The 11,757-nt window shown below is 38.0% G+C and overlaps 1 protein-coding gene across 3 annotated transcripts in view; it reads right to left on the reverse strand.

Moving 5' to 3' along the window:
* NPNT (nephronectin) overlaps window positions 1-11,757 on the reverse strand; it is a 76,296-nt gene that overhangs the window by 24,672 nt on the left and 39,867 nt on the right. For all 3 annotated transcript variants that reach the window (XM_007452159.1, XM_007452158.1, XM_007452157.1), the window contains 5 exons: window positions 7,667-7,786; window positions 5,864-5,983; window positions 4,090-4,224; window positions 3,625-3,747; window positions 1,886-2,263 (listed from right to left, as the gene is read on the reverse strand). In XM_007452159.1, coding sequence (XP_007452221.1) covers window positions 1,886-2,263; window positions 3,625-3,747; window positions 4,090-4,224; window positions 5,864-5,983; window positions 7,667-7,786 — 876 coding nt within the window. The remainder of the gene's footprint in view (window positions 1-1,885; window positions 2,264-3,624; window positions 3,748-4,089; window positions 4,225-5,863; window positions 5,984-7,666; window positions 7,787-11,757) is intronic.

Consider the following 11,757-nt stretch of genomic DNA (forward strand, 5'->3'; position numbering starts at 1 on the left):
CTTCCATTTCTATTCACATTCTTATTTGCCCAACTGACTGGCTTCTATATAGCTCTTTACAATATTTAACAATAGGGATATATAACTTACACTTTGTATCTATGAGTTTTATTCTTATTCAAGCCATGGCCTGTGGTTGAAATGCCATCATAAAAAGCTTATTAAAAATGTGCTAACACAAAAGACCCCAAATAGCCAAAGCAATTCTGAGAAAGAAGAACAAAGTGGTAGGCATCACACTTCCTGATTTCAAGCTATACTAAAAAGATATAGTCATCAAAGAGTATTGTACTGGCATAAAAACCGACATAGAGACCAATGGAACAAAATCAAGAGCCCAGAAATAAACCTAAGCACATGTGGTCAAATAATATTTGACAAGGGAGCCAAGAATACTCAAGGGAGAAAATTCAGTCTCTTCATAAATGGTGCTGGAAAAATTGGATAGCCACATGCAAAAGAATGAATCTAGACCCTAAACTTACAGCACTCACAAAAATTAGCTCGAAATGAATTAAAGACTTGAACATAAGACCTGGAACCACAAAACTCCTAGAAGAAAACGTAGGAAGAAAGCTCCTTGACATGGGTCTTGGCAATGATTTTTTGATATGACACCTAAAGCACAAGCAATAAAATAATAAGTGGGATGACATCAAACTAAAAAGCTTCTGCACAGAAAAAGAAACCATCAACAAAACGAAAAGACAACCTATGGAATGGGAAAAAATGTTTGCCAATCATGTATCTGGCAAGGGGTTAACATCTAAAATATACAGGGAACTCATACAACTTAATAGCAAAAAATCCAATAATCCAGTTAAAAAGTGGGCAAAGGACCTGAATAGGCATTTGTCCAAAGAAGATATACTAAATGGCCAGCAGATACATGAAAAGATGCTCAGCGTAATTAATTATTAGGGAATGCAAATCAAAACCACAATGAGATATCACCTCATACCTGTTAGAATGGCTGTTTATCAAAAGGGCAAGAGATAACAAGTGGTGGTGAGGGTGTGGAGATAAGGGGACCCTGTTGCGCTGCTGGTGGGATTTTAAGCTGGTGCAGCCACTATGGAAAACAGTATGAAGGTTCCGCAAAAAGCTGAAAACAGAACTACCATATGATCCAGCAATCCTAGTTCTGGGAATATATCCAAAGGAAATAAAAACACTATGCGTAAGAGATATCTGCACCTCTTCATTCGCAGCATTATTTACAATAGCCGAGACGTGGAAACTAGAACCTAAGTGTCCACTGACAGATGAATGAATAAAGAAATTGTGGTATATATAAACATATCTACAGTGGAATATTAGTGAGCCGTAACAATGAGACGATCCTGCCATCTGAGACAACATGGATGGACCTTGAGGATAGAATGCTAAGTGAAATAAATCTGACAGAGAAAGGCAAATACTGTACGTGACCTCACTTATATGTGGACTATTAAAAGAAAACAAACTCATAGAAAAAGGGATCAGATTTGTGGTTACTAGTGGTGGGAAGGGAAAACAGGATGAAGGTGGTCAAAAGGTACAAATCCAGTTATAAGATACACTAGTACCAGGGATGTAGCATACAACAATATATACAACAACGACTATAGTTATACCTGCTGTATAACTTATATGGAAGTTGTTAAGACAGTAAGTCCTAAGAGTTCCCATACCAAAGAAAAAAATGTGTTTTCCTTTTTCTTCTATTTTGTATCTACGTGAAATGATGGATGTTAACTAAACATACTGTGGTAATCATTTCATGATACGGATAAGCCAAACCACTATGCTGTACTCAAACGTATACAGTGCTGTATGTCAATTACATCTCAATAAAACTGGGAAAAGAAGCCCTCAAAAAAATGTGGTAACATTTATGACTTACTGAACACATCTCCTCGGGGTTTCTGAGGCTCTGTCTGTATCCTGTTGTCAACTGTAATCCTTCTTGGAGACACAGTGGCAACTGGCGCTACACTTGTCAGGCTGGTGGTTGGTCCTCCTGGGGCTGCTGCTGGCGGAGGTGTTCTGAGTTCTGTGGGTGGGGCAGGCTGTGGTGCTGGCTTCAGGGCAGGTCTTGCTGTTGGCTCAGAGGTGGGCCTGCTGGTAATGACAGCAGGTACATAGGGTGTCTTCAGAGGCCACCTAGTACTTCTGACATCAGGGATCCAATTACTGTGTCCTCCATCGCCCCTTGAAATGGTACCATTTTCATTTGGTACATGAATTGGACCTGAAGGTTCAATCATGACTTTTGGAATATCTAAAACAGTAAATGTATTTAAATTAGTGTACAACCCTCTCACCTTAAGAAGTAAAATGTCAAATTGTAAAAAACAAACACATCAAAATACCTCATGCCAACTGGCTTACTTTTCACATTGAGAATATTCCCCTACTGTTAAGTCAGGTTGTTTTCCAAAAAAAATTAGTGTGTGTGTGTATATGTAATATATACACATATATATTCATACACACATATATCTATTTGGTGGCTATACACAAAAATTATATTCTTTTTCTGTAATGAAATGTATCATCTGAAACATAAAATGTTTTAAGTATTTGCAAAGTGATAAGAGAGAAGAATCAATGAGATTTTTAAATGCAGAGATATTCTAAAATTTTAAAATATGAGAAATGTATATTTAGAGTCTATGTTAAGTGTCTCCATGGTATGTGTATATTATAAAATCATGTTTAGAATTGTCTAAAGAATAATAGTTTTCTCTTCCACACTTTATATAAATTAAATTCACACAAATACATTTTCATTAAATGTTCTACTCACTGTTTTATATTTGGTTTTCCTTCCCCTTTACTAATTTATACAATTGCTTTTTAAAAAAAATTTCAGAGGTCACCAAGATCACCTGTGGAAACTCTGTCCTTGATTATATTCACCAAAAGGAATTAATATTTAATCTTCTTGCAAGCATATATTCCAGACTGGGAGTATAACTACATGACCCTTCAAAAATCCTTTAATCCTCATGATTTTATGCTCCATGATTTTCAGTAAATATTTTACTCCAGAAATTTAAAAAATGATCTATCGTTGCATGAAATGTATGCTAAATTGTGGCCTTTGGTTTGTGAAACTTTCATCTTGGAGGGTATCTTTTTCATGTTTATCTACTGACATACATAGCCATACTACAAATAGAGCTTATAAAAATTTAAAAAGCAAAACAGTTATGAACGTAGAGAAAATAAATATGGAAATGATTTTTTAAGAGCAGAATTGGAGGCATAAAACAGAGGAAAGAATATATTCAGATTATCCCACCATTATAATCTAATGCTAATGACAAACATACATTTAAAATCAAATTCTCAAGGAGGGCTCTATAATTTCGTACCAGCTAAGGAGAAGCTACTGAGAGAGTTTAGTCAAGGAACTGAATGCTTTTAAGATTAGAATGTATTACTGAGTCTTTAAGTTTTAAAAATTACTGAGCAAGTGATTTTATTGTTTGTGGAAATCACAAACTAGTATTACTAGCTATGAAAAGTGATATTCGTTTGATAATTAATCTTGTTCCTTATCTTTCCTAGTAATGGCCTTTGTGTAATCTTGTACTTCCTGCTGGAATTTAGAGCTGGGAGACAAGCATGACTCACAAACACAATTCAGTCCATCGCCCTGGTATCCGTCTTTACATTTACACTTGTAGGACCCGTGTACGTTGTAACATCGAGCAAAGCTGCTGCATTGATACTGACCAAGGGAGCATTCATCTATATCTGCATCAGGAAGTAGGAAAAGAAGAGGTTTATTTGGGAGATAAATATGATTACACATAAAATAAATATGATTATTTTATGATAAATATGATTACACCAAAAATACACAGTTTCAAATAAAATGTTTTTTTGCAATGTGAAGGTTCACGTAAAATTGGCAGATAAAGAGAAGAAATAAAGTAGTGTGCATCCAGAACTACTAGTGTTTGAGTTTCACTTCTGTTTGTTTAATTTAATGCCAGTACCCTCCCCTGCCCTTGACATCCCAGTCATCACCATAATTAAGAGACCTTTCCACTCCACAGGAAAAAACAACACAAAGCAAGGGCTGGGGTTCATTACCGTGACATTGGTATTTGCCTCCAATGTACATGAGGTCGAAGCCTTTATGACATTTGCAGATGTAACTCCCAAAAGTGTTGACACACTGCCTGTATCTAGGGCAGGAGGCTCTTCCAGTAGCACATTCATCAATGTCTAGAAACATAAGCCAACTGCGTCTTAGGAAGGGCAACAGCACGTTCAGATGGAGGAGCTTTTAAAATACACTACTATCTGCAAATGGTTGTGCGCACATAGTGGCTCATCATAAATGTTATCCAGCTGGTTGCCCTGACAGGCAACATAAATTCCATATCTCCAAATTTCAACTCATCCTTCTAACCCAAGCCGTCCTCCTCTTGTACCATATCTCGGCATGTACTGCACCTGTATCCCCCGCCCCACAGTTGCTCGAACTAGAAACATGAGTCATCCTTGACAACCATATTTCCCTTAACCTCAGCTGATTCCACCTCTGACAAATTCTTTGAACTCATTTACTCTGCTCTTCACCCACTGCCTTTACCCTAGCTCAAGCCACCATCTCCCAGGATAGACTATTCCAAGAGCTTCCAAACTGGCCTTTTCCCTGCCAATCTGAGCCTCTCCAAAGCATTCCCACTCAACTGTCAACAAATGATTTTATTAAGACATAAGAAGGGACTGTTCCCATGCTCAAAACTCTCAACTGTTTCAACCTGCTTTCTGAATTCATTCCTCATTCCTCACCACGTCTTTGACGACCTTGTAATAAACAGTCCTCACCCACCTCACTGGCCGTATCTCAAGCCACCACCCCCCATACTCTGTACTTAAGGATATGGTTTTCTTTCTTTCAGAACCTCAGACAGACCAAGCTCTCTTTCACTGCAGTGCTCTGCAACGTTTTCACCAGCTTGGCTGATTCTTCATGTGGCCAATGGCCCATGTCTTACTTCAGGGCTTTCCTTGACCATTATTTTCTAAAATAGATCCTTTTTGTTTTTCACTCTCTTAGTTATTCATATTAACACTTGGCATTGTTTGTAATTTTACTGAATATTTCTTTCTTTTCTGCCTCTTCCAGAGGACTGAAATCTTGTCTGCTTTGTCCATTACTCTATATCCTAGCACTTAGCACAGTGCCTGGTATATAGAAAGTACTCAGTAAATATCTCTTGAGCCCCCAAACACCTCCATTCATTCAGTGCTTACTACATGTGAGGTACCGTGCTAAGCTCTTTGCATTCATGATCTCATTCAATCCTCACAAGGACACTACTCCCATTTTAAAGATGAGAAGGCTGAAGCTCCAAGAAAGGAAGCCTCTTACCTAAGGTTACATATCAAGTCTATGGCAGAGCCAGGTTTAAAATCAAAGTCCAGACCCTTAACCACAATCTTTTACTGCCTTCCTAATTTACAGGGGGGAAAAAAAAAAACTAACCCTTTAGTGCAACACATACAGTCTAGCCCTGTCTACCAGCTCAGCTTCAATACTCATTGCCTCTTATGTCCTAGAAATACTGAGCTCTTCTTGTTTCCTGAATATTATGCTCCCTCTAAACTTCGATGCCTTTGCATGTGTGGTTTCCTCTGCCTGAAGCTTCCTCCTGTCCCTCATTTTTTTTGGGAAACGAAGTTTCCACGGTCTTTTCACAGAGAGAGGTCCCCTTCTGAGACATCTGATATTGTCTAAAGGATAGCTAATTACCTGATGTTAAGTAACTGCCCTTTTTCCTTCCTGCCATGACATTTCACTTTCTTCCTTACCCTAGAGAGGCTGCTGATAGAGATGCTTGATTTTACAACTCACCCACACAGGTCCTCCCATCAGGAGCCAGCCGTAGGCCAGGAGAGGGGCACTGGCACCGAATTTGTCCTTTGACAACATCACAGCCATACTGACAGTTTGCCATGGAGCACGTCAGGGCGCCTGGAAAGACAGAGACTGTCCGAGAGAGGTAGAGAGCATACTCTGTACCTAATATAACTATGTTTTCTACTTGTCCTGAAATCAGTGACACTGAATCAACAATGCAGATGAAAAGGGCTTAGTTCTCCAACAGTCTAAAGAAAGTCAAAAATAGGAGGAAGAACACAAAGACTTTCTTCCCTCAGGGATAATTAAGAAGTGAACCAGCTCTGTTAGCATCTGGGGAAGACCTTTAATGTATTTGAAGAAATAAAAGACAAATGTAAAACTTTATCTCACAGAGATTATCTGGAAGCTTTTCCAGTGGCCAAGGAAATTGGAGCATTGAGGTATTTTTCCAGATTACTCATGTTAAGTGCTGGTCTTAACTAAGGCATCCAAGTAACTGTCTCAACCATCCATTAAACTTCTCCAGATACAGCAGATTTCCCACTGAGTTGTACAATGTTAGAGGATTCTAGCATCACTGCCACATGTTAATAAACATGAACTCACCTTATTGCAAAAAGTTCCATGCTAAATATGTAATGATAAATAAAATTAGCTAACCTTTTTTATTTTATAAAATGCAACCCAGTTAGAGAGAGATAACTGATAATTAACTGATTGATAATTAACCAATTTAACTGACAGTTCAGTAAAATTAAAAATCAAGTCATCAATTGTTGGATATCATATAACCACAATCTCAATTCAACGTTCAGCCTGCAGAGAATTTCAGGCCATTGTCTGTTTTATAAACACATCAAAATGATAGTAGGAAACACCATCCATTTCCTTCTTACAAAGACACGCATGAAATCTACTTTTATGTTATTATAATCATTTTTTTTATTTGAAGTAGGTTTTTTTTAAAGAAAAAAACTTAGTCTTCAGACTATTATAAAGAAATGTAAAAATGAAGTGAGGGGCTTCCCTGGTGGCACAGTGGTTGAGAGTCCGCCTGCCGATGCAGCGGACATGGGTTCGTGCCCTGGTCCAGGGAGATCCCACATGCCGCGGAGCGGCTGGGCCCATGAGCCATGGCCTCTGAGCCTGCGCGTCCGGGAAAAAAAAAAAAAATCTTAATTAGAAGCAACATGCCACTAAATTAGTTTTCAATGTTTTGTTTAAATATTACCTTGTTTATCTTTCTCTTTAATGTGTCTTCTGGCCTTTTTTCTATTTTATGTTTATCCTGCGCCACCAGGGAAGCCCTAATTAAGATTTTAAACATAAAAAAAAAAAAAAAAAAAAAAAAAAAAATGAAGTGAGGAGGTACTTATGGACGGTTTATACTCAATCACTAGGCTGGATGGATTCTCTTGCAGCAAATAATTTAGTGTCCATCCTTACCAAGAGCACAACAGCCCTCAAATGGTCACCAATGTTCTTTACATGGAATAGTTCTATGCCCAGATAGAAGACAAGCGGAAAAGTGCTAGGAAAAACGTTAGAAAATACATTAGTTTTGTGATTCTTGTTCTAAAGACTATTTCCGAATCAATTTAACATTGGCACCCCTGACAAAAGAATGTTAGACATCTACAACGGGTAACTCTTATTTTGATTTTCCATTCCTTAGGCACACATACAAACACGTGCTCACATCCTGTTTAGGAGGAGGGCTAGGAGGCCACTTTTCACACACTCCCAGAGCACAGCATGAAGTCAAGCCCAAAGCAGTTAAGATTCTTGACATACTTGAGCAGGATCCATCCGGCATAAGCATGTATCCGTTGAGACAGTAGCACTTGTAGCTGCCGTAAGTGTTCATGCATCTGTGCTTGCAGGGCCGCGGCTTCAGGCCACACTCGTTTAGATCTGAAAAGAATGGGGTTGAAGCAGAAATTTGACAAAGCCTCAACATTAAAGCAAACCACTGAAAATGCTTCTCTATTCCGAAGAATGAAGAGTCAGTCAAGCTATAGTAACCAGCCATTTACATAAGAGATAGAGTCTGTTCACAGTGTCTTCGTTTTAATGCTGGTTACACTGGGGGCCACCAGGAGTTTCCTATCAGAGGTGACCGAAAGCCTTACAATAATGGAAGGCCGTGTGAATTTCTGGAGCTTAAGTAATGTAGTGCCTGTGATCTCTGTTTACAAAGGACAGTTGGGAGTATTCCCCTCACAGACACGTGCCTTATCATCCCTAGAAAAAGCAGAGCACAAACCATCTTTCGGACTCCAGAACCTCAAAATATCTGGGTGATACTACTAGATTCACTCCTGACAATGTGATATTCCTATTTCAATTTCTTCCTGTCTCTGTTTAAAGAACATACTGTGTGAGCCTATCTTAGTTTACAGAAAGTACACGGATTTTTAACACTAGGCTGCTTTGACCTTCCCAATGAAAAGCTCTTTTTTCAGAGGATAGAAGCTCATTGAATTAGAGTGATCAATATTGAGGTTCCTCTTGTTCAATCTTACAGAGTGTATATTGATCTCAGATTAAAGAAGAAATGTCAGTCTCCTACTTTAGTAAAGCATTTGAGTCACAAGATCAACTTAAAAAAAAAAAGACCCTCCAACATCATATTTTCATTCATTCTGCAGTTAGGAAGGGCATACAGAAATACTAATGGACAATATATAATAGATTATCATTATGTATTTCAGGTTTATTGGTTTAAATATCAATACGAAGTGAGTTAATAAACTTCACTTGAGAATTTTCCAACTCAAGTTGAACACTGCCTCAATGAAAACAAATCTCATAATGACAAATATACACTGAAACAGTAACGTCCAAAATATAGACTTCATTAAGAAGAAATGACATGTTTATTTTGTCTGCACTGCCAGCATAAGCACCTGATTAGCATAATTTAATTATCTACTAATCCATATCGTCAAATCAGAAATAAGGATATATCTAGTTGCAAGTTGTTTTCAAATCTAACCAAATTTAAATCTTGCCAACTTGGCCTTTTTTCTAACCTTAACACAACTGTAAGCAGATCTCCAGCTGGGTGAAGCCTGCGGACCAGACGCCTTCATCATCTCCTATGCTTTCTTTAATTTTAAACTTCATACTCTCTTGCCCAGTCAAGGGTATTCACTTCACTTCTCATATTCTTCTACCTTGTATTTTAATATTTATTAAAAATTAGAGTCAGGGAATCTTTTCTCATATTCTAAGAGGAGTTAATTATCATGCCTAATATGTCCCTGCAGATTCACATCTGGCTTTGATAAATCCCTGACTGATATTATAGTAAATAGTATTTAAATCTGAATACATTGTTAGAGAAAGGTTTTGTGTTTTCAATATTCTTCTGCACTAAGCAGAAATATAACAGAATAGTACAACAAATAACAGAGTAAGACTGAATTCTATACCTCAAGGGTAGGATACTGATGGATATAAAATGTGTCAATTAAGAACCCTTAAGTTTATTCTTAACAAGCCTCAGAAACTTCAGTGTGTTCCTGATGGGAACTGGTTAGATATTTAGAGCTCCAGGCAGCTCACATACAAGGCGTATTTACGCTGATGGAAATTTCTTCAGACACTATGGCCATGAACTAAAGATGAGGCCACTCCAGTCTTGGCTGATAAAGGGCCCCTTAGGATGGCTATGAGAGTCTTTATGATCCAGACTGGGTTTGCTGGTGGTCTTCAATCCAAATTTATCTTTCCCTTTCCATAAGCAAAAGCACTTTGGAGTTAAGAATCATGAAATTGAAAGGAAAAGTAAAATCGATAAGATGTCATAATTCCAATAAAAAGACCCAAACCAACCTGAGAATCACCTATGAAATAATATGGAAAAGGAAATAAACATGCAGCATTCAGTGGGCAAATGTAGAGATGCTTGTTGGCTATTTTACTATTAATAAGCTGGCATGTAAGTATCCAAATAGGCTGAAAGCAATTTGAGAAAGCTGTACTCTAACAGTTGGTGACGGGCTGGATGACACTCCCTGATAGTTGGCTGCTGTCGATGTCCCCCGGGACTGCTACCATTGCCGTTGACCAAACGCATGTGTCTCCTAAAAACTTCCCACTGACCCTTACAAAACCACTGCAGAAGCAATGAAATAGGATTCCATAATAGTCAACAATGATCAATTTTTACCAAATATCAGAACTTTGCTAAAGCAGGAAGCTTCAAAAGATTAAAAGCATCTGGTGTCCTGGTGATGAACTTTTTCCTCAATATTCAGGGTTTCTAGTCTATGATTATTATACCTTATTTTCTTACTGACCAAATGCCTTATAAAATTGAGTTAATACTTGCTTCTTCCAAAATGTCTTGGATTATAGACCTAGTGACAGTTTTATTACTATCAGATTAAGTCAGAAATTCAAAAATGACACTTCCAATTTATAGTAAATGCTCCTATAATAATAAGCAAAATGTAGAGGACAATTACTCTTGATCTCAGTTTCTCAAATCAATCTTAAAAGTTGATAAGAGAATGTAGGAAGAAAACTTTAGTGTCTTTATTTTAAATTTTCTTAAATCTTGCTCTTTTTTCTAGACGTTTGTAATGTAACATACATTATAAGGAAAATCTATGATGAAAAACTAATGAATTCGGGCTTCCCTGGTGGCACAGTGGTTGAGAGTCCGCCTGCCGATGCAGGGGACACGGGTTCGTGCCCCGGTCCGGGAAGATCCCACATGCCACGGAACAGCTGGGCCCGTGAGCCATGGCCGCTGAGCCTGCGCATCCAGAGCCTGTGCTCCGCAACGGGAGAGGCCACAACAGTGAGAGGCCCGTGTACCACAAAAAAACAAACCAAAAAAACTAATGAATTCTATCATATACCTATCTTACATCAAGGACAGAACTTTACAATTAAACCACTTATATTCAAATGCTTAAATTGTTGTATATACAATTCTTAAAGAGCATCTATTCCAGTCAGGAGTATATTTTAGCAAGTTGGTGAATTCAGGAGCTTGGGTTGGGGGAGAAGGCGAAGGGGCTGGTTCAGAACAAAAAATGCAAGGTGCACAGCATTATAATTACACTTCAGGAAGAAAAAAGAATCAGAAATTTTATTAGCATGCAGACACTGAAAAGTGCTTGAAAATCTGGAAGAGATTAATTGAGTATGATAACCCAATGGATTTTTTTTTTTTTTTTTTTTTTTTAGAGGGAAGAGGGTCCAATGAAGGTTGGAAGACTTGGACTTGGGGACATCCTGACTGGGATGTCTTACACCGCGGCACACGGGATCCTCCCAGACCGGGGCACAAACCCGCGTCCCCTGCATCGGCAGGCGGACTCCCAACCACTGCGCCACCAGGGAAGCCCAACCCAATGGATTTTTAAGGAAAATAATCTTTCATTCATTTAACGTAATTTGGACCATTTTTTTCCCTTTGAGGCTTAAACTCTGCAATGTCTCAGAAGTCTAAGCTTTTACATTTTATCTGACTCAAGTGGAGGTCACAGGCAAACAGATCTCAATATGTCAACTGCCATAACTTTTACTCTTTAAATTTTTAATTATATACTTCAAAAAAAATTTTTTTAAAAAGAAAAAAGAATAAATTTTCAATGATTCTGAAATTCATCCCATTGCCCTAATTTATTGATCCAAATGCATCAAGCTCCCTATGAGCAGAAACAGTAATTAATAATTTAAATGAGTTTCATTCAGTCATTCTAAGTTCCTAAATGTATGAGTGAGTGAGGAATAAAGTCTTTTAGAAATACTGTAGAGTCATACTGCCACCTAATTTTTCTACAAAATCTTCCAGCCTAATGAAGACATTAATACTTCTGGTGTTTCTATTCTCACACCAGCCCTGTAGGTGAAGACAGCAGGAA

The sequence above is a fragment of the Lipotes vexillifer genome, unplaced genomic scaffold, assembly GCF_000442215.2.
Source record: "Lipotes vexillifer unplaced genomic scaffold, Lipotes_vexillifer_v1.1 scaffold22, whole genome shotgun sequence".
NCBI lineage: Eukaryota > Metazoa > Chordata > Mammalia > Artiodactyla > Lipotidae > Lipotes > Lipotes vexillifer.